Genomic DNA, 24,095 nt, shown 5'->3' with positions numbered 1-24,095 from the left:
CAAAAGAAAAAAGGGCAACAAAATCAAAACAACCCAGTGCATCCCAAACTAGACCAGCTGCCAAGGCTACAGTAAGTTATGTAGGCCTATTTGCCAACTTGACAATGCAATTAAACTTTCAAATTTAGTTCTACTTTCTTGCCTTCTTTTTAAGATTATTCCCATTAAGATAACATTGTGACAAACAACCCCATACTGTTTGACAACCGACCCCTTGATGGGGTTGGTTGTCACAATGTGTAAGGGTGTCTTTGATGATTAATTTCTTCTTTATTACAATAAGATAGAAAAAGCGAGGGGTACATATTTCAAGCCAACACCTTAAGCTTCAATTTAATGTAGGAATGACTATTGAAAGATGTTTAGGTGATAAGCAATTCTCACTAGAGTAAAAAGTGTGCCTACTTACCCCGTTCTCCCCTATTCAACTGTATATGAAAATCGTTAATTTTGATTTTGGTATTTAATTCTAGCACAGACAGTACCTTACTTAGCATAAAATATTCAAAATTTTATCAATTTGTTCTTCACAATGTCAGCCCCTCTGATAAGATGGCAAGTACAAATATAATAAATATTAGGGCTGGGCGATATGACGATATCATATTGTGGACGATATCATATTGTGGACGATATGAAAGTGTCTATCGGGAGAGATTTGGCCATACCGTTTATACCGCAGAGAAAAAAAGTTCATGTGACGGGAACATAGATAGAGCGGGAGGCAGCTGTCCCTCCGAGTCCCTACAGTCACACTGCAGTTACACCGCCGCACCACACGGGGGTTCTGCAGCAGAGTTCTGGGCTGCAATCAAGCCCCAACCTCAGCGATTTTTACCGGCATCCAATAAGGAAGTGACCTACAACTGTAGTAACCAGAAAGTGCCACTGGGGGTAGCACCAAGACGAGCAGTTTTTCTTTGACTCACTTGTTAGATAGGCCGTTTTCAAAGTCTTATTAAACCTATTTACAGCCTGGGCCACAAAACCATTTTAGTCTGTATGTTTAGGTCATATCTCCATGACAACACTGAGGGGGGTGAATTTTTTTGGCCCACGCTAGTTTTTATTCTTTTGGAGGTTAAAATGTATTGGCGCGATCTCTTGAGTGACAGTTCTCCGCCCGTTGTCCCTCACTTTGCCTCGGAGGTATACGTCAGCTATCTCCCTCCCCCCGACGTGGCGTCGATTCCCCTTTTCGGCAAGAGGAGTGAGGCGGAGTAAAAATCTCACAAAATGGCGACGCTCACAAACCAGGATTATTGGATGCTGTGTGAATAACTGAGGTCAGCCCGGATGCTACATCCATATTATTTACTATCTATGGCTGCAATACAGCTTCTCTACTGTTGCTCTAGCTCTAGCTCCGGTGCGCCATCACTACAGTTAACAAACCAACTCCGTGTCACGGTGGCAGAGCAGCTGGTATTAACGGTCAAAAATGTCATCGGGCAAAGGAAACGTGCTTGCTGCTTCAGCGTGCTGTTGCCGTGACGCAGAGTTGGCTTGTTTTAAGCTGCAAACTACATGGATTAGCTCTCGTGAGCTAGCTGGCTAATAATGACATCTTTAGCCTACTCGGGGCTTCACCCCCGTGCTGTTATTGTTGGAGACAGCCAGCAAGGCTGGTTTTATGTAACTTTAAAACATGTCAAACTTGAAAATATTATTTGTGTTGAAGCTGGAGTTAAAGTGTTACCAGACATTTGCTCATTAGTTAATTTTGACAGCTTTTTTAAATGAAGATGAGCAAATACTGCAGGAAAATTCAAGTCTTTCATTATTTTGATATAGGCTACTATCAATTGGAAAATGTAGGCTATTTGGTTGATGCTGTCATTTTTATTTTGCACTGACTGACTAAAGCCAGACTGGTGTGGTATTTTGCACCATTTTTTCTTTAGTATGGAAATTTAAATTCCAAGCAAAAGATGAAAATAATCTTATGTGATTAAAGTTCAGTACGGTTATTGTAATCCATTGAATTTAAAGGAAAAATACTATACCGTGATATATATCCATATCGTGATATAAAATTACCTATATCGTGATATAAGATTTGGTCCATATCGCCCAGCCCTAATAAATATATTATTACAACTCATTTTTTCTAAAGTATTTTGAGCCTGGTCTTGCAAAAGCTGCTTGTTAATCTTAAACCATGTAGTAGTACTTTTAACATGTTTCCTTATTTACAGAAGGTAATTTTTTAAATATTAATACATCTATTCTTTATTTTGCAGGTAAAGTTGACCACAAGCTTCAAAATGTGTTCAATTCCTGGGCTTCCCATATCAGGATCAGAAGTGCCTGTTCGCATCATAAGGGTAAACCAAAACCCCAATTGTGGTCTTGTGGAATTATGGGTTAACATGGATGATGGAAGGAAGCATATTTACGAGCAGATGAGTGAGGAAATTCAGATTCCTAACCGGAAGTTTAAAGAATCAGAAGGAAAACCAGGGGACCTCTGTCTGGTTTGCATCAGTGGCACCTGGCACAGAGCTCGGATTGTATTGATTCAAATTGAAACATATAATGTTTTTCTTATTGACCAAGGACAGCACCATATCACCACAAGTGAAACTTTAGCATGGGGCCCGAGTGACATTTTTCTCCTTCCTCCTGAAATTGAATCGTGCATACTTGCAAATGTCGTCTCCCTTGAGAATCACTGGCCTGAAAAAGCCACAAAGTTTTTGAAATCCCTGCCTGGAAAGAAAATCAAAGGACTGGTTCAACATGTGCTAATGCCAGACAGGATAATTATCCTTGACATACCAATTGTTGTCAAGCATATGTGTAAGTTTGGTGTTGCAAAGAAGATGCTAGTAGATGAGTTTAAATGCCATGCCCTTGAATGTCTTCAGTTACCCAAAGGGGAGCGTTCTGAGGCAATTCTCACAACAGTGAAACAGAATCTGAAGGTTAGTTGCCAACTGGAGAAGCATGACCAATACCTTTACCCAGAACTGTTGACTGACACTTTCGAAAAAGTTTACGTGACAGAGGTGACTAATCCACAGAATTTTTTTTGCAAACTCCAAATTTTTTCCAAAGCAGTGAAGATATTATCAGAACAGATCCACCAGCACTATGAAGAGAGCTCAAAAGTGTCAGCTTTAGGAGAGGCACAACCTCAGACCAGCGGCGATCCATGTGCCGCTAGAGGTATAGATGGCAGGTGGCATCGCTCGTTACTGAAGCAAAACATGAGTAGTGATGGTACTGTAGAAATCTTGCATGTGGACGAAGGAAAAACTGAATTCGTCCCAGCAGGAGACATCAAACCACTTCATGGAAAATTCATGAGAATGCCAGTTGTCACTTATCCCTGTTCTCTCGAGGGTGTAAAAGATGATGGCACAGGATGGACTACAAACCAGACTGATTGCTTGAAATCACTGATCCTGAGTGGGACGGTCGCAAAGTTTGACTATCACAATATATCTCAAGATATCTATTATGTCACTCTCTGCACAGCTCATGGTGCATGCATAAATGATTGCTTTAGAGAGAAGCCTGGACTTTTTCCGCCCTCTAAGACTGAAATTGATTCGAATGTCCAGAATGAAGCAATTCCCTCATCATTTCCCAGTTCACCTGGAGACGAACAATGCGTGGATGTACAGAACAAAGTCGACACAAATGGTCATGGTTTACAAGAGGAATCTTCGACAAGCACAAATAAGCTAGCAGGCAATGGCAGGATGAGTGACTTACCCACTTCTGGCACGGATGATATTCAAATAAAAAAGAACTCAGGAAATCTAGACCTCATAATACAGAGCAATGGGCATCTTTCAGATTTTCACTCAAAAGTGCAAAATGATGATGATTTGTTTACAGTAGGAAATGGTGTCAATGTAAAAGTATCTTACGTTGAAAGTCTACATAAGTTCTGGTGTCAAACAACAGAAAATGGTGACTCTCTTCGACTCCTAATGCAAGACATGCAAAACCATTATGCATCCGGCCACCCTCAGCCACTTGTTGAGTCCATCTGTGTCGCACGTAATCCAGACGATGGCATATGGTACAGAGCAAGGATCATGGCAACTCACAACTCCCCTCTGGTAGATGTAAGCTTTATAGACTATGGTCAAACTCTAAAGGTCCCTCTACGAGATGTGCGCCCCATTGATCCAGATTTCTTACGACTGAATGCACAGGCTTTTCAGTGTTGTTTATTCAATCTGAAGAATCCCACTAATCCAACAGCTGTCGCTTGGACTGATTCTGCATTAGCAAAGTTTCGGAAGATTGTAGATTTGAGTGCTTCACCAAACATTGGGTTGAAATGCATTATAAAATCTGTATCATCTGATGATGAAGGTATGCCTCTTAATGTGGTAGATATTGAAACACCATCTGACAGTGTATGCACGATTCTGGCTCAGGAATGTGAACTGGCTGAAGCTTACAAGCAAATTCCACCACATGTCCCATTAGATGCATACAATTACTGCACACACGATATTGAGGTTGGTGGAAAAGAAATAGTGTGGGTAAAGTCTTTAGAAAATGTCAATCACTTCTACTGTCAACTGGAAAGGAATTCTCATTTGTTTGACACAGTGATGGAACAAGTTAAACAACTAATGGACCAGCGACAAATCACAGATCACCCACCTGGACTAAATGGCATTTGCTTTGCTAAATACATTGATAATCAGTGGTACAGAGGTCAAATAGTAGAAATGTCTCCAAAACTTAAAGTGCACTTTGTTGACAATGGCCAAACCCTTGCAGTGAATGAATCTGATATTTGCCCCTTTCCAACTGAAGCAAGTATCGGCAGGTCTGTTCCTGTACAGGCTGTTCCACTTGGGCTGTTCGATGTCCCTGCAGAAGTGCCACAGGAAGTCAACCAGTGGTTTGTAGATCATGTTATTGGCCATAGTGTGACCATTTCAGTGGTGGCTAAAGGGCCAAAGGGGAAGCTTATTGTTGAACTGCTTAATGGATCTCTGAACGTAAATGTGGAAGTCAGAGAGAGGATATCAAAACTGACACAACAAAAGAAGACTGGTCTCATTCAGCAGACAGACCAGCAGGTCTGTATTGGTGTGCCAAATGAGGACTTTTTAATGCAAGAGCTCAGGAAGGGATCAAAAGTAACAAAGAGGACAGAAGAAAAAGTCCACAGCACCAATGGAATGTGTGCTAAAGATGAGCTAAGGATACATTTACAGTCCATAACTAATGTCTCTGTACCAGAGGTTGAACATAGAATAACTTTGAATGAACCAACTTTAGATGCGATTCTTGAGGACAAGGAAACTTCTTTGGCAGAGACTTTTATACAAGATGACAAAAGCGACCCAGAAATGACACATTCCCTTGTTTCTTCCCCTGAGGAAAATTTGAACATCTTAATGTACAAGAGGCCAAACATTTCTCTAAACAAGACAGAGGAGGTATACGCATCCTGCATTGTTGAACCACATCACTTCTGGTGTCAGTACACCAACACTGAAGACCTGAATATGGTGTCAAAGCTTGCTCAGGAGGTAGAACAGGAACAACAGGACTTGATATTCCCACAGACTCTTGTTCCTGGCAGTCCATGTTTTGCTCTGTTTTCCAGTGACAACCAGTGGTATCGAGCTCAGGTAATTCAGAAAACTGAAAATACACTCCATGTTCTGTTTATTGACTATGGAAATGAGACTGATGTTGACATCAAGAATGTGAGACCACTGCCTCAAAGTCTGCTGGAGAAGGCGCCTCAGGCCTTCTTGTGCTCTTTGAAAGGATTTGATAAGTCCAAAGGCTCCTGGAAGGATGAGGTTTACGATGACTTTGATAGTCTTCTGCTTGACAAACCACTCAAACTGACAGTGTTCAATGTGGAAGACCATGCAGATTGTGCAGTTCCTCAATATGCAGTAGAAATTTGGTGTGATGGAGTAAATGTAAATTCATCAATGCAGAAATACTGGAAGCCAGTTTCCAAAGAATGTGTCACAAAAGAAAGCCCTCAAACAGAAACTTCCCTCCAAGATTGTCAAACTGAATCCAACTTGATGCATATTAGTGTTTCCAAAGGAAATGTGAATACTTGCAAATACAAAGAGCCTGACATTTCCAAAAACAAGACGGAGATGGTATATGCCTCATGTATTGTGGAACCCCATTACTTGTGGTGTCAGTATGCCAACGCCCAGGAGCTTAACCACGTATCAAGTCTTGCTCAGGAAGCAGGACAGGCCCAACAGGACACACAATTCCCACAGACTCTTGGTCCTGGCAGTCCATGCCTCGCTCTGTTTTCCAGTGATAATCAGTGGTATCGAGCTCAAGTTACTCACAGAGCTGATGATGAATTCCATGTTATCTTTATTGACTACGGAAATGAGACTGATGTTGACATCAAGAATGTGAGACAACTGCCTCAGAGTCTGCTGGAGAAGGCGCCTCAGGCCTTTTTGTGCTCTTTGAAAGGATTTGATAAGTCCAAGGGGTCCTGGAAGGATGAGGTTTATGATGACTTTTATAGTCTTCTGGTTGATAAACCACTCAAACTGACAGTGTTCAACATGGAAAACCATTCGGAGATCGCAGTTCCTCAATATGCAGTGCAAATTAAGTGTGATGGAGTTGATGTTAGTTCAGAAATGCAGAAATACTGGGAACCAGTTGCCAAAGAATGTGTTGGAAAAGAAAACCCTCAAACAGCTTCCGCCCAAGATTGTCAAACTGAATCCAACATGATGCATATCAGTGTTTCCAAAGGAAATGTGAATACTTGCTTGTTTAAGGAGCCTGATATTTCCAAAAACAAGACAGAGATGGTATATGCCTCAAGTATTGTGGAACCCCATTATTTTTGGTGTCAGTATGTCAACACTGAGATGCTCAACCAAGTATCAAAGCTTGCTCAGGAAGCAGGACAGGCCCAACAGGACACAATGTTCCCAAAAACTCTTGGTCCTGGCAGTCCATGCCTTGCTCTGTTTTCCAGTGATAATCAGTGGTATCGAGCTAAAGTAACTCAGAGAGCTGATGATGAATTTCATGTTATCTTTATTGACTATGGAAATGAGTCTGACGTTAACGTCATGAATGTGAGACGACTGCCTCAGAGTCTGCTGGAGAAGGCGCCTCAGGCCTTCTTGTGCTCTTTGAAAGGATTTGATAAGTCCAAGGGCTCCTGGAAGGATGAGGTTTATGATGACTTTTATAGTCTTCTGGTTGATAAACCACTCAAACTGACAGTGTTCAACATGGAAGACCATTCAGAGATTGCGGTTCCTCAATATGCAGTGGAAATTAAGTGTGATGGAGTTGATGTGAATTCAGCAATGCAGAAATACTGGGAACCAGTTGCCAAAGAATGTGTAACAAAAGAAAACCCTCAAACAGAAGTTTCCGTCCAAGATCTTCAAACTGTGTCCAACATGATCAATATCTTTGTTTCCAAAGGAAATGTGAATACTTGCGTGTTTAAAGAGCCTGGGATATCCAAAAACAAGACAGAGATGGTTTACGCCTCATGTATCGTAGAACCCCATTACTTCTGGTGCCAGTACGCCAACACCTGGGATCTCAACCAAGTCTCAATGCTTGCTCAGGAAGCAGGACAGGCCCAACAGGACACGATGTTCCCACAGACTCTTGGCCCTGGCAGTCCATGCCTCGCTCTGTTTTCCAGTGATAATCAGTGGTATCGAGCTCAAGTAACTCACAGAGCTGATGATGATTTCAATGTTATCTTTATTGACTACGGAAATGAGTCAGATGTTAACATCAAGAATGTGAGACGACTGCCTCAGAGTCTGCTGAAGAAGGCGCCTCAGGCCCTTTTGTGCTCTTTGAAAGGATTTGATAAGTCCAAGGGCTCCTGGAAGGATGAGGTCTACGATGACTTTAATAGTCTTCTGGTTGATAAACCACTCAAACTGACAGTTTTCGACATGGAAGACCATGCAGAGATTGCAGTTCCTCAGTATGCAGTGGAAATTGAATGCGGTGGAGTTGTGGTGAATACTCTGATGGAGAAATACTGGAAAGGGCTGGACAAAGACCATGCCTTGGAAGAAGGTAAGGAATCAGATAAATAGACTTCACTTTCTTTTTAGCTTAAAGATATTTATTAGATTTTTAATATAAAAAAACACTTGTTTATTTCATACCATTGATCTCTGATCTTTAGTGCAACGGGATCGTGAAGAGTGCTGAAGTTTAAAGTCATCAAAGCTGTCGAATTAATGGTAGGACTTATCTTTTTTTCTCACCTAATGCGCTATGTAAGGTCAATGGTGCAATGCATGTAATACAGGGGTGTCCGTGATTTAAAAAGCTAAAGCAGTAACACATTTTCATTCATGGCTAACAACTGATCGGTGAATTACTGATATTAAGACATAGTTGAATGCAACAAATGGATATTAAATTCAGGCACTTTAAAATGTTATGTTTTCTAAATGTAATTTAATTTATGCGTTTGTTTGTTACAGTTCTGGACCCAGATAAATGCTCATTGGGGGAAACTCAGTTGTGCATTCTTGACTTCTGTGAACTGACAATGCATGTTTCTCTAGTTAAACTCTTAACAAAGTAAAATAAACTAATTCAATGTGTTTAATTTGTGTTAATAAATATTGCTTGATGAATAAGGAGGTGATTTTTTTCAGTTTGTGTATTTTAATTTAAGATTGTTTTTGCCGGCTCTGTCGGTTGCTAATCTTTTCAAAAGACCATGGAATAACAGATCTCTTGTTCTGCTTAAATCTGAGTTGCACTTCTGGGGCCTCATTTATAACAGTGTGCGTAGAAACCATCCTAAAACATTGCGTCCGCACAAAGCCAAAAATGTGCTGCGCAAAAAATTATTCAGATTTATAAAACTGTGAGGCGCACAGTTTCACGCAATCTTCCCTTTATAAATACCCACCTGCGCTGAATTGTGCGCGGACGATCTCCTCCCCGTGTCCTCCCACTTCACCTCCCAGTTTCATCCCACAATTTACCATACTTGGTCAATGCTTGACAGCTCCTGAATATGGTGACGCTCTTAATAAGCACGGCATTTTGACTGACACAAGGAGAAAAGTGAGGCAACCGGCCGCAAAGAAAGCGACTGGGAAGGAAGAAAGCCTGTGATGTGCATGTGCTGCAGTTTCTGGCACACAAACACACGCGCGCACATTTATCACGTATCAGGATTGGCCCAGTCAGTAATCTTTGTAAAGCAGTTTCGCCCAACTTTGTACTGTATGAAATATCACGTATCACGTATTAGCATACCTAGTAGCCTACTGTATGTAGGCCTATATAAAATGTGTTGTGAGAAGTGAAATAATGCATTGTAGTTTATTCCAGAGCATTGTTTCCCTCATGTGAGACCCTCACATTTCCAACAACGTAATCTTTTAATTAAAACTTCCAGGGTGAATTGCTATAGGAAAGAGATGCATGTAATTATTTGCTTATTTCATAACATGATTTTATCTAACGAAATATACAGTTTTAAATACATTTGTTGGCTTTAACTTTGTAAAAAACTTATTTGACACACCGCCTAAAATATAGACTTGCTCTCCCGCTGGCCGCTCATGGACACACCTCCCGACGTATATTATTATAGAATAGCGCTATAAGATTCAATTAAAAGATATAACCAAAACATGTAAAGACCTACTTGATAGGTAAATCAACCAACATCATAACTGCATGCAATATACTACAGTGGTCTATATTCGCAACTATAGGTAGGCTCATACATATAATTGATTAAATATATTGGGTGTCAAGCATTTCACAGTAATGTGTGTTTTTCTGATGACTTAGCTTCATTTCATGTTGTTGCCATTAAGGGTTGCCGATTCCCCGAGTCAGGAAAACCTTGCGTGAGCTCTACGCATGGTCGAAAGTTGGCGTGGGAATACGCACACTTCTCCGCAAAGAATTTCTTTATAAATACCAACGTTTTGCGACCGGATATTTTACCGCCATTTCTGCCTGTATACGCAAAGTTTTTGTGCGCAGCAAGCTTTATAAATGAGGCCCCTGGTGTTTTCATCAATAAATCTTAAAGTTAGACAATAATTACATTTGTATAACATTTTCACCATTGATGGAGGGTGCCAAATTTTATAATATTTAATTTAATTATAACAAACTCTTAAGACTGGGTTATATTCTCAATAAAAGGAATAGGCTGGGTCCCAAGCATTAGCTGAAACACAGCTAAGCTGAGAGACGAGTTGTTTCATTTTATTAAACTTTATTTTCACAAAGAAAGAAACTTAATAAAAGTTTTACCTAGTTACAAGGCAATGTAATTGTAATATGGCAGAGAGAACATAAATTAAATAGGCTAATTAGATACATTTCAATCCAAATTCTTTATACTCTAGTTTTCACAATTTTAGAGTTTGAACACTATTTAAGTGGGTACAGGTAGGCCTAATAATTTTAGAAGACCATAAAGATGGGATTCTGTTTTTTGTAGGCCTCTTTAATTCTGCTGATAACAAGGCTAATAACATAGAATTTAGTCTTGAATTTCATGATCAAATAGCTACCCAATAGCCTACAATCAAATTTGAGATAAAGCTGTGGTTACAGAAGGATCAAAGAGGGTCATCACTAATTAGGCTAACATGTTATCCGATTTTTTTTTTTCTTAACCATATTCAGTGTATGGCGTGGAGCTATTCTATTATAAGATGATAGTTTAACGTGATATTAAATCTTTTATGAGCACAATATGCTGATTAATTTCAACCTCATGTAGCCTACTAAAAAAGATACACAACCCTAGTTTCACCCCCTTTAACAGCAGCAGGTGGCAGCAGCATCACCGTTCCCTAAAGAAAGGTTCCCCCAGGTTTCAGCTCTTTGGCTCCATCTTGTGTTAGTCAACAGTTGCTAGGCAACCTGTGTAACGAAATGACAGAGTTGCACCAGGCAGCAGCGGCGGGGGATTTTGACCAAGTTGAGGAGCTTCTGAAGCAAAATAAATGCAATCCCAACCAGACAGACGTCGACTGGAGCTACAAGACACCTCTTCACTGGGCAGCAGCCAAAGGTAAGCCTAGTGAGTGGATTTGTGGACATTTACTGACATTTACGGCTATCCTTTTACCTCGATACACCTACTGGCCGTAAATGGCACATGACCAAATAGGCAATAGAGTCCAAGTAGCCTACAAGTGAAACTCGAAAAATTTGAATATCTTGCAAAAGTAAATTTATTTCAATAATTCAAATTAAATTAAAAGGTTAATCGAATTCATTAGGCTACATGCACAGTGAGATATTTCAAGCCTTTATTTGTAATAATGTTGATGATATGGTTTACAGCTTCTGAAAACCCCAAATTCAAAATATCAGAAAATTAGAATATTACGTGAAATCAATAAATAAGGGATTTTCAATACAGAAATGTCGGCCCTCCAGAAAGTATTATCATGCGTACTCAGTAGGCTACTTGCTTGGGCCCCTTTTGCATGAATTCCTGCCTCAATGCTATCAGCATGTGACACTGCTGAGGTTTTATGAAGCCCAGGTTGCTTTGATAGTGGCCTTCAGCTTGTCTGAATTGTTGGGGCTGGTGTGTCATCTTCCTCTTGACAATACTCTATATATTCTCTATGGAGTTCAGGTCAGGAGAGTTGTGTGGCCAATGGTTAACAGTTCTTAAATGTCTGTGTCGTATCAGTGATCATACTGTGATGCCATGATTCCCACAGGACATGCTGAAACAGTCAGGATCCTCATTGAGCATGGAGCAAGGCCCTGTCTGAGGACGGAGCATGGATGGACCCCCGCACACTTCGCTGCGGAGTCTGGCCGGCTGTCCGTGCTGCGGCTGCTGCACTCCCTCCATGCACCTATAGACAAGGACGACTGCTGTGGGGATAAACCAGTACGCATAGCCGAAATATATGGACACCGGGAATGCGTTCGATTCCTCAAAAAGTAATTCAATGAAACCCAGTCTTCCAATTCTTTCAACCACTGTTTTTTTTTATTTCTATAAATCAAACATACTTGTCAAACTTTAATCAAACATTTCCTTTTAAAAACAAATCTCTTATTTATTTTTTTCAAATATACAATCCGAATCTTATACAATGATTTCATATATCAGTTTAATCAGCAAATGTTTTGTGTGTGTTGCAGAGCAGAATGTGAGTGCCAGGCCTACCGCAAGATGGCAGACCAAAAAGGGATTTCAATGGATGACACGGATTAGGAGTGGGCAGAACAGAGCAAAGAAAATGAAGAAGACCGCATCTGTAAGAGCAACATTCAAATGTAGGCCTACTTCCCTTTTACACAACAAAATGTGAGACAACCTTGTAGCGTTTTAAGTTGACAGAGTTTCTGTGGCATTTCAGCTCTGTAGTACTAATGAAAATCGTATAATATACTTAAACCACATTTGACTTTAAATATGTAGTTTAATTTGAAAAAACAAAGAATACACCTAGGAAATGCTTCCTGTCAGAAACATACACTGTATCTCCTAAACAAACTATAAAAATTGTACAGTGAACTAATATCACAGGTAATAAACCAACACAGCAACCACAACAAAAAGAAGAATAAATGTATCATGTTAAGTTTATATCTGAGGCCGTTTTCACTTCTTCAATGTTGAGTCTGTCTTTGTGGTGCTGGCAGTTGCTGAATTAGATGGAGCCTGGAGATCATAGGAGATGGATGCATACAATGAATCATTAATCATAAATCTCTTTTGTAAAAGCAAGTAAAAGTAAAGCCAGTTTAGCGAACTTACCACCTTTTGAAGACGATTAATCAGTGCTTCACGTGTCTGTCAAAATTGGATTAGAAATGTTTTAATCATGGTTTATTCCCTCCTTCTGGTTTACATAAAATGTCTAATTGCACTATTGTTAACTTCTCACTGAGGTCTAAAAATTAAAAAAATTGTTAGTGTAACTCGGACACACTCCTGATTTTGGTGTAGAGGCCCAATGGTGACCTTAAATCCAAAAATGTATTCTAAGTAGTGGTGGGCCGTTATCGGCGTTAACGTGCTGCGTTAACGCCAGACTCTTATCGGCGATAAAAAAAAATATCGCCGTTAATCTCTTATTCCACCTCCTGTTCGGCTCAGGGAGCCAGTCATTTGTACAGTTCAGCTTAGACTCGGCCGTAATGCTGCTGCACACACACACACACACACACACACACACACACACGTACACACACACACACACACACACACACACGCTGCATGTCAGAGACGAGGGGCGAAGCTTCTCTCACACACCCGCCGCTCTCTCTCTCTCCATCACTTGCCCACGACACAATCGGGTATTGGAACGCAGGGTGGGTGTGTGTGGCCACCGGTCGCCACGTGACTATAAGTTTCCAAGTTTTAAACACTTCTATCTCTTCAACGTCACCGTACCCGAATCCTAAATATCCCCATAGCAGACGCTATATTTCATCGGGGGGAAAACTTTGTTTTGCGCCACAGTTCGACTCGGCCGTAATGCTGCTGCACACACACACACAGACACAGACACAGGCACACACACACGCTGCATGGCAGAGACGAGGGGCGCTACCAAAAAGACGAGAGGAGCGGTTGGAGCAGTTGGAGAGTCTAGAGACACATGCGCGCACATTTATTTACATAAAATCGCAATCGCAGTCACTTGTGCAGTTATGTAAAATGTTTCACTAAGGAAAATGACAGAAAAAGTAACGCACAGTGACTTTGATGAGTAACTTTAATCTGATTACTGGTTTGGAGATAGTAACGCGTTAGATTACTCGTTACTGAAAAAAGAGGTCCGATGCCGGTAACGCGTTACTATGTAACATCTTGTTGAACATTATTTATTTTCATCACCAATTATCATAGTAGAACAGCTTCCTCAAGCAGTTTGTGATGCATGTTGGAAACAGGAGATGAGCCCCTGGTCTGATGCGCCACCTGGCTTGAGAAACACGTTCTCAAAGACTTACTTTGAGTCATTATTTAGGGAGCACACATATTATGAATGAATTCAAATGAGCCATTTTAATCTAGATTAATCTAGATTAATTCCCAAATTAATCTAGATTAATCTAGATTAAAAAAAATTATCTATGCCCACCTCTAATTCTAAGATATTTGTTAATTTTTGAAAAGGTATCACAATTCCCCAAAAAGAGCCCTTGCTGAAAAATGCAAGGAACATTTAGATTTTTTGCACACCAAAGTCATGGAGTGTACAGTTCTTTGAAATAAATAGTTCAAATGTGGGGCACTCTCTGTTGTGTAGTGGTTTGAGGCTTTGTCCTCATCTCTACCCCGTTTCATTTCTGTCTCTCCAAACTGTCAATAAAGCATGAAAAATGCCCCAAAAAAATCTTTAAAAAATACCAAACAACTAAATTGATCCAGAAAAGCAAGATAGATTATGATTCAAGTTGGCATTTTCTCTTAAGAAGTAAAACCAACTTACCAGTCTGTCCCCTAAGCAAGTGGTTAACAAGATGAACAAACCCTGCAAATGAAATGACAACAGTTACTGAGCAAGTAATACTTTTACTGGTCCAAATGTGTATGGGAAGATTGTGTTATCCATACCTGGAATGCGTTCAGCGCAGTAAATGCATAATTGACTATGTAGGCTATGTCTCCATATGTGAGGTCAAGAAGCATCACAGCAAACCCAAAAATCCAGGTGACGCCGAAGATTGGAGTCAGAAGAATAACTGTCCTCAAGACAGTCATGGCAGCCTTTTTGTCTGTCTCATGATATTTGTCCATATTCTTTGGGTGATCCAAGAGCTTAAGGATTACCACCACCATGGAGAAAATGTTGACAATAACAATGATACCGACTGGTAAAATAAATGTATGGATGGACCCTTTCAGAGGTGCAATATAAACCAGCCAACATGTGTCCTTGGAGTAGTACGAGCCTTCAGCGCCGCGGCCATTGGCCAGTATGGTGATAGCGACAATTAGCAAAGGACACACATAGCCCAAGACTAGGGAGAACCTCAGGTAGTTTTTCTTGCTCATATTATGGAACAGGAAAACTGTTTGATGAAGAAGCATGATGCTAAGACACATCATCCAGAAGAACATGGACAGGTAGCAGAAATGCTTCAACACCACAGAGGTCAAGCACCAGATTTCTGGGGTATCCTTTGGCTCGGAAGATGCTAGAAAACTGCAATCTGCAACTAGCAAACAGAGACTAATGTTTACGTGGGCAACGTGGCGTAAAAATAAAGTGTTTGTCTTAACTACAGCACTCCAGACAATCGCTTCTATCACAAGGCTGATGGTGAGTGACATGATTGATACAGACAGTCCGACGTAGGTTAATTGATTCATTCCATGGAGTTCCAAGGGCTCCTTTGACATTAGAATGGCAAATGAGGACAAATGTGTGCAAAAGCAGTGTCCCTCACTAGGACCACCAATATGCGACTGCCATTCACAGCCTTCTTTTGACCACTTTCTGGCGTCGTTGTCCCATGCGACACACTCCATCTGAACGTTGCGAGGCCTCGGTTTGATCAATGGGAACGCAATTCTAACCTCAACATTACCTGATTGACTTCTCTCAGTAGTTGTTGAAACAACAATGCTGTTCGGTTCTTGCTTAGAATCATTGTTGGGCAAATACTCCTGCAGTTCTCTGAACCCAGCTGATTTTACACTGCCAGGGTCTGGACTGTTTAGTATGATGGTGACATTGAACACTGTGTTTTTACATTCTGATTTCTGCGAGCAAATGTCTACCTCTATATTATTTTTCTTTTTAGTATTGACATCTGTCAAGTTTGCCAGCTGAATTATTTCCTCAACAGAACTCAAATATCTCTCAGCCATTGACAAATTTCCATGGTCGTTATCTGCCTTCCATGAGTTATTAAGAGACTTATCAAGCATGTTGCTGGATGAATCCAAAAAGTCCTGTAAAGAAAGATGCTTGTTTTAATTACAGTTGATTTAAGTACAACATGTCAACTCAAAGTTATAAAAATACCTTTCTCCTTCTTTTGCATGCTGAAATCCACATCTTTACTATGAAATTGCTATTGTTAGCTTGTTACCCAAAATCACATGTGATTGGATACATGTTTATATTTAACCCACCAACCAACCAACCAACCAACCAACCCCTGAATTCCAGATGACCAATCAAAAATATTTTACAAGAAGGTTAAAGAGACAAATCGAAAAATGTGTCATGTTTTTGTTGAAGTACAGATATTTCATATGCAAAAAGAAATTAATGGACATTCTGTAACACTTACATCTGTTGCTGTACTTTTTGGCTTTAGCTTTCGCTGTTGACTCAAATTGTAGAGTACATAAACAGATGCATTTATATTGGCGCCGGAGTCGATATTATCTGTCTTAATGGTGACATTCCTTAGTAGGGAAAATACAGATGCAGCGTTTTCATTGAGATTGCCTAATCCAGTGCCCACAATCTGTAACAACAATAGAGATTATTTAAATAATTTGTGTCAAAATGTAAATCGTCAGCGATCACTAAGGATTTAATCTCAAATATTGAATACATAGACTAGATCATCCTAACAGTCAACTTCTTTAATTTCCTTGCTTTATATTATATTCGGCTTAGTTTTATATGCATATATGGCGATCATAGCCTCATGAAAGGTAGGCTTACATTTGATTTCTGCAGCACGTCGTTCACTTTATTGTTCACACACCCTGAATACTCCTTTCCCCAAGTTGCCTCTGTCGAGCTGAAAAACAATTTTTCGATCAATCAATTTTCTGATCAACAGAAAATGAATCGTCAACAGATATGATAATCAATTATTCGTTTTAAGTTATTTTTGAACATTGATTTCATCTTCTCAAATTTAATTATTTTATTGGTTTTTATTGATCTTCTGTTATAGTAACAGGCTTTTGTTTATTCTGTTTTTACAAGACTAGCAACTGGGATGGGAATTTTCACAATTTTATGTTGTATCTGTATATTTTATTTTATTTTCTGTTATACATAGAAAAAATGATTAATGCATTAACCCTAAAAAAAATTCTGCTGACTTTTTTCCAATAAACATAATTATAAATTTCAGACCTATTGACACATCTCCTTTGTCTTTGTCCAGCTGAGTTGTCATTGCATTTTAACACGGCGTCGAATCCAGCTTTGGTGTCTCCCCAATCACCTTCAGCACGACAGAAGGCATCAGGTGCTGTTATCAAGAAGAAAAAGTTAATGGCTTATTTATCACCCATTTCATGTCTTATATCCGTACAAACATGGCTTTCAAGGAGAATAAGTTAATATGAAATTCTATCAGAGCTTGTGAGGATCATTGAGACATACATTTAAATAAATATTTCTAATCCAAATCTTGCTGTGTCCAAAAATCCCTAATTCCACCAAACATTAGGTGTCACAGGTCAGTTCATTTTTGTCCTTTGAAAATATATCTGTGAAACAATAATCTAAACTCAAATGAACCAACGTTTTCTGTAAAGAAGTGGTATTATAAGAAGTACTAACATATTTAACTCTAAACTATATCATCACGGCAGTGGGAATTGCCTAAAGTAAGGCTATATATGCTATAGGGGAGAACGGGGGAATCTGAGGCATCGGGTAATGTGAGCCACCCCCTGTATCTAGGCAACATGTGGTAAGCATGTTTTTTTCACCAAAATAGGTATTTTGCATGTAAAAGTAAATTTTCTTGCTGTCAACTTAATCAACTGTTGTGCCAAAGCAAATGTATTCACGTAGAAAAACTTCTATCATACGTGTTGATGAACTACCAACATATAAAAACCATGTGATGATATTAGCTAAAGATTAGCCTGAAATGCTAAGAGAGGTAGTTTTTTCTCAAATTGTGGTGGTGGGGGAAAGTGAGCCACCATGAGGCACAAGTTAAGTTTAGTCTTAAACATATTTTAATGTAATATTACATAACATATGTTTTATTTTAATGTCATACACATTGTAGAAAAGCCATTATGCCAAGGAAATACACCACGAAGACGACCTGGGGCAACCACACGGAAAGAGCACCTTCTCATCTTTCCCTGTAACCTTCAGGGCTGGAATGTAGAGTAGGCCTAGTTGTAGACTATGACAGGCTGATGTTATAATCCATGTAGGGGCCAAAATGCACATTTGGTCTATTTGTTTATTGTTTATTTTGAAAAGTTACACACACTTCCGTTTGATTGACACACGGGTGTGGTTTAATCTATATACCGGGGCACTCGTGGCGGGCGGGAGTTAGGAGGCAAAGGGGGTTAGTGGCGCACCTGATTACATTTTCTGTTTATCGTCAAGCACCCGTCAAGCAATCGTCAAACTATCGTCAAGAAACCGTCAATTACAACAGTTTATCTTTTCTTTATTTGTTTTCAATACCCTCGTCATGTTTTAATTCATCAGTTGTTATTCTGCCTTCATTTATTAAATTCTCAAACTATACTCATCACCGGACTTGGAAATTGATTGACGCGTAACTGCCTGGAGCCCACTTAAGCCTCTTAGCGGCCTTTATTGGAAAGCTGTCGCTATATTAAGTAAACAGAAATCAATCCATAAACACCACGGCATGGACGGGATTCAACGTTGCTCTTACCGCTTGGATTTCGATGTTTTTGAATGAACTATGCAACGTTGGACTCTTTTCCGCGGACGCCTTGGATCAGAGACACACAATTGACAGCAGCAGCGGTGGTGTAACGCGCGAGTGACAGCAGTGCATCACAGCCATCAGAAACGGTATGTTTGTTGATCCTTCTGTGTATTTGTTTGAAGTTGAACACAGTTTGGAAAGGCTGCCGTTTTGTCCATTGGGGACTGTTTGTTTTGGCTTGTGTTGCGCGTGCTTGGTTTGTGCGATCGGCAAGCTTGTGCTGATTTGACCGCGTGCTGAGCTGTGGCCGCCGATTGCTGTGCTGTGCTGTTGTGTTGGAAATCGCATTGTGGCTGAATCATAGCGTATTGCATTGTGTATGTTGCTCTGTGCTTTGGTGAATTGTGAAAATTGAAAGTTCACATATTGAGTGACGCAAATTAATTGGAAAATACGGAGAAGAGAACGGTCAAGTTTACAGCCAAAGCGCTGGCTTGCAAAATGGAAACTCTTCAAAAGCAACGTCAATCTACTGTGACAAAAATGAAAGAGCTCTCACATGAAATTAAAGGGAACATGAAAAGTGATGAAAATGCAAAGAAAGTGCAATTCAAACTGGATGAACTCAAACAACTGCATGAAAATGCAAATGCAGCACATGTTAGTGTTTGTTTTACTTCCCAAAGAGGAAAAGGTGACACAAAATGAATGGTTTGGACGCATAATAAAACACAACACAAACTTCACTGATGATGTAAAAACATGGCTCTCTGAGACTGAAAGACGCTTTCGGCAAGCAAGAAATGTGACTACAGATGTGTTTGCTGCACAATCAGTCATCTTTCCCATTCCAACTCTAGAGGAGGCACCTGTTGCACGTGTTGAATTAAAGTGAAATACAGGTCCTTCTCAAAAAATTTGCATATTGTGATAAAGTTGATTATTTTCCATAATGTAATGATAATAGTTGAACTTTCATATATTTTAGATTCATTGCACACACCAACTGAAATATTTCAGGTCTTTTGTTGTTTTAATACTGATGATTTTGGCATACAGCTCATGAAAACCCCAAATTCCTATCTCAAAAAATTAGCATATCATGAAAAGGTACTCTAAACGAGCTCTTAACCTAATCATCTGAATCAACTAATTAAAGCTACAACGAGTAAGTCGGCACGTTGGCGACACCTTTGAACAAAAGCGGTAGTATTTTTACGACGCCAGCTGTCGTGAAGCTGTTTTCTAGCTTGTGCAGGGCCTCAAGATTCAAATAATCAGGAAGCAATATAGTGCGTGTCCGTGTGTTGAAAGTGTGAGGGCACCAGACTCTTTTCGGCTCGGTGAGAGTGGTTAGTGACAGAGCATCAACTACCGTACTTTTCGGCCTACAAGCCGCGACTTTTTCCCCGTTTTTCGACCTTGTTATTACACAGCACAGTATATATTCTGTAGCTACTAGGGATGGGCGTTAGTAATCGAGTACTCCTCGTTTCAAATGATCTCGATTGGTGGATGAGGAAAATAGTTTTTTTTTTTTTGTGTGTGTTTTGTAGCCTTTAGGCCGGCCGGCGGGCCGCCCCTATTTTAAAATGTTATATACGTGTACAAAACGGATATAAAGTTTAACAAAATTAAATATTTTGATCCAAGTTAAATAAACTAAGCGTTGTGTCAAACAGAAACCGCAAATAACTGCCACCTCCGTGCAGCGCAGCCAGTGTGTGGTCTCCACAGCACCGCGGAGCTGAATGCGGTGCTGGAAAACTTGGAAAGTCACGTAAAGAAGCCAGGCTGACTTCGGGCACATTCGAGCAAACGACATTTAAGAAGCCTTTATTATGGAATATAGGATTGAGATTCAAAAGCCGACCGGTGTAATGTTCCGTTAACGAGGAATTAGTCGCGGTAATAATCACGGACAGGAGTGAGCATTACGCGGTTGAATATACTACTAGCCTACTTCTACTGCTTTGGTGAGTTATTTAGCCTATCTATGTGTTTAAATTGTAGGACAATAATTTTATTGTATTTGCTGCCCTTCTTATTTTAAATGTCTATTTTGATTGTTAGCCAACTACAGCCCATGCTTTTTTTCTCTCTCTTTTTTCTCTCTCCACCGCAGACCTACTCGATCGCTTTAAATTGTGGCCCGCTTATTTAATTACTTTCAGTTAGGAAAATGTGTTTTAAACTTGTGGAAAATAAATCCTTAATATCATATGGCAACTGTGACTGTTTGACATAAGCATTGAGCGCTTTATTGCAGTCAACCGTTGTTCTGTAGACAGATGCGTTGCGTTCTAAAAATAGAAAAAAGTTTAACGAGGAATCGATTGATCCTCGAGGAATGCAAGCGATCACACGAGTAGCGAAAACACTCGTGCCCATCCCTAATAGCTACTATTGCACAAAATGGTAACACTTACGTACGTTATGCAAATATGCAACTTGTTTGTTGAAATGTTAATATATGGGAGCTTCCTCAAGCAGCCATCTCTTTCCCGACAATCCCCTCTGTGCACGAACTCTTACATATGGTAATTAAACATTATAACTCCTGCGGCTTATTGTCCAGTGCGGCTTATAGTACGGAAAGTACGGTACACCTGATTGCAATGAGTTGATCCATTGTCACCTCTCACGGAGCTGAACGAGTATGTGTCCCCACACAAAGCGAATGAACGAGAGACGGCAGTTAGTTATGGATCACGATGAGGTAATGTGTTTATGTTGTTGTAAATAATGACTATTTCAGATGAATAATGGTCATCTGATGATGCTGGTGAGGCAAAGTAAACTTTGTTTTAGTAGGCTACCGCTCATTCATTTAGGAGTAAACACTGCAGTCTAGGTTCGCTCCGTGAAATTGTGTATACGTTGCTTGGCAACGCCCTCCCGCCCGCCTATCACTCTCCCTTTTAGCTTTTCTTCATTGCATTTTCTTTTTTTTCTTTGATGGTTCAGCCCCGTTATCAGTCATTATGACGACAAATAACTGTCTCAAACAAGGCTCCCGCTCCCCTTCTAGGATGACCAGATCGCATTTCCATTACTTTTCACATGTCCCGCAAATTGAGACGTTGTCCCGCATTGTTATTGAAAGTGAGCCCCCCTTTTTAAATGTGTGTTTTATAATCTGGCATTTATCCGATAGCTGTGAGGAGACAGCAGTCTCCGTTTGTCTGTCTGTGTGTGTGTTTGTCTGTGTGTGTGTATCGGGCTGCTGGGCTGTAGTCTGTAGTGTTCTACATATATATCTATGGTGCTGCCTGCAGTGCTTCAGCGTCTACCTTCCTGTTACTTCAAAATAAAAGCCAACTCACGTTTGTCAAGTGAAATGCTAATGTGAAGCCAGTGAAATGCTTTTAATGTGAAGCCGCAGCCTTAATGCTCTATTTGTTTAACAGTAGCTAACTTAACTGCTGCGCGCTGATCTAAAGATAGTGTTTTTTTAATATAGAAAGCCGTGTCTCTGGCATTACCGGTGGTGACACGAGTTTATTTTGCTAAAAAAAACGGCACTTTGTCCCGCATTGTCCCGCACAAACGTAGTCTTTGTCCCACATCTGGTGAATTGGGATCTGGTCTCCCTATCCCCTTCCCTCACCTGGAGTGATAGGCTTCTCAAATCGCGTTCCTGCGCCATACTGAAATCTGCGACCAATACGGATATGTGACCATAGAGCATGCACGAGCGAACCGAAAATCGGATTGGGTGTACGACCAGATCAAATGCAGTAATAAAAACTATATAAAAACGTCTTTCTTTGCACTGATGGTCTCGTTTGCTGTTAATGGTAATTTATGATTATGAGAGGAAACATGAGGCTGTTTAAAAGATATTTAAATGTTACTCGTTGCCGCTTTAACTCTAAACACCTGCAAAAGATTCCTGAGGCTTTTAAAAACTCCCAGCCTGGTTCATTACTCAAAACCGCAATCATGGGTAAGACTGCCGACCTGACTGCTGTCCAGAAGGCCATCATTGACACCCTCAAGCAAGAGGGTAAGACACAGAAAGAAATTTCTGAGCGAATAGGCTGTTCCCAGAGTGCTGTATCAAGGCACCTCAGTGGGAAGTCTGTGGGAAGGAAAAAGTGTGGCAGAAAACGCTGCACAACCAGAAGAGGTGACCGGACCCTGAGGAGGATTGTGGAGAAGGGCCGATTCCAGACCTTGGGGGACCTGCGGAAGCAGTGGACTGAGTCTGGAGTAGAAACATCCAGAACCACCATGCACAGGTGTGTGCAGGAAATGGGCTACAGGTGCCGCATTCCCCAGGTCAAGCCACTTTTGAACCAGAAACAGCGGCAGAAGCGCCTGACCTGGGCTACAGAGAAGCAGCACTGGACTGTTGCTCAGTGGTCCAAAGTACTTTTTTCGGATGAAAGCAAATTTTGCATGTCATTCGGAAATCAAGGTGCCAGAGTCTGGAGGAAGACTGGGGAGAAGGAAATGCCAAAATGCCTGAAGTCCAGTGTCAAGTACCCACAGTCAGTGATGGTCTGGGGTGCCATGTCAGCTGCTGGTGTTGGTCCACTGTGTTTTATCAAAGGCAGGGTCAATGCAGCTAGCTATCAGGAGATTTTGGAGCACTTCATGCTTCCATCTGCTGAAAAGCTTTATGGAGATGAAGATTTCATTTTTCAACAAGACCTGGCACCTGCTCACAGTGCCAAAACCACTGGTAAATGGTTTACTGACCATGGTATTACTGTGCTCAATTGGCCTGCCAACTCTCCTGACCTGAACCCCATAGAGAATCTGTGGGATATTGTGAAGAGGAAGTTGAGAGACACCAGACCCAACACTGTGGATGAGCTTAAGGCCGCTATCGAAGCATCCTGGGCCTCCATAACACCTCAGCAGTGCCACAGGCTGATTGCCTCCATGCCACGCCGCATTGAAGCAGTCATTTCTGCGAAAGGATTCCCGACCAAGTATTGAGTGCATAACTGAACATAATTATTTGAAGGTTGACTTTTTTGTATTAAAGCTCCCATATTATACACTTTTCGGTTCTATTATACGGTCTTAGTGGTCCCTAATACGTTTTTCTTTAATTGTTTGCTGAAAAAAACTTTCAGATAATTTATTGTACTATGCTGATGTTCAGCTAATCTCACAATGGCCTATTTTTAAAAAAAGAGCTGCAGCTCCCCTCGTAAATATACAATCTTTGAGCTCCCCCCGCCCCCTGTCCGGAAGCGAAGCCAGATACGCCTCGCCCTCTGTCTGTCAGGGCCGTGGACCAATAAGAAATAGGGGTGTGGGCTGCACAGTGGAAGCTTCTGGCTTTCCAGTTTGTGAGGTCAGAAAAGGGGATAATTCTGACTGGAGTATATTGGGTGGGGGAGGGGTGGTGGTTTCAGAAAGGGGGAGAGTGAGAAAAGGAGAGTGTTATTTTTTAAAATATTTTGGCAGTCTCTAGGCACACCGTGGACCCATGGATATGTTAGAACACATTTAAAAAGTGCATTTAGCATAATATGTGACCTTTAAAAACACTTTTC

General features: G+C 40.6%; 3 protein-coding genes across 3 annotated transcripts; 2 read left to right on the top strand and 1 right to left on the bottom strand.

Moving 5' to 3' along the window:
* Positions 1-2,267: 2,267 nt before the first annotated feature.
* LOC307261640 (tudor domain-containing 6-like) lies at positions 2,268-8,066 on the top strand (the record flags this gene model as incomplete). The annotated part of the gene is made up of 1 exon (XM_080042223.1): positions 2,268-8,066. The coding sequence occupies one exon, from the start codon at positions 2,268-2,270 to the stop codon at positions 8,064-8,066; it is 5,799 nt and encodes a 1,932-aa protein (XP_079898349.1).
* A 2,833-nt stretch (positions 8,067-10,899) lies between these two features.
* LOC307261933 (ankyrin repeat domain-containing protein 66-like) lies at positions 10,900-12,208 on the top strand (the record flags this gene model as incomplete). The annotated part of the gene is made up of 3 exons (XM_080042622.1): positions 10,900-11,038; positions 11,703-11,931; positions 12,136-12,208. 3 exons carry the CDS (start codon positions 10,900-10,902, stop codon positions 12,206-12,208), a joined length of 441 nt encoding a protein of 146 aa, XP_079898748.1.
* Positions 12,209-12,598: 390 nt separating this feature from the next.
* LOC307261639 (adhesion G-protein coupled receptor F3-like) lies at positions 12,599-15,481 on the bottom strand (the record flags this gene model as incomplete). The annotated part of the gene is made up of 3 exons (XM_080042222.1): positions 12,599-12,658; positions 14,439-14,480; positions 14,564-15,481. 3 exons carry the CDS (start codon positions 15,479-15,481, stop codon positions 12,599-12,601), a joined length of 1,020 nt encoding a protein of 339 aa, XP_079898348.1.
* Positions 15,482-24,095: the final 8,614 nt, after the last annotated feature.

Source organism: Ammodytes marinus (genome assembly GCF_949987685.1).
Source record: "Ammodytes marinus genome assembly, chromosome: 15".
NCBI classification, from domain to species: Eukaryota; Metazoa; Chordata; class Actinopteri; order Uranoscopiformes; family Ammodytidae; genus Ammodytes; species Ammodytes marinus.
Note: the sequence above shows the minus strand (reverse complement) of the source record. Positions and strands in the feature narration are given on the sequence as shown.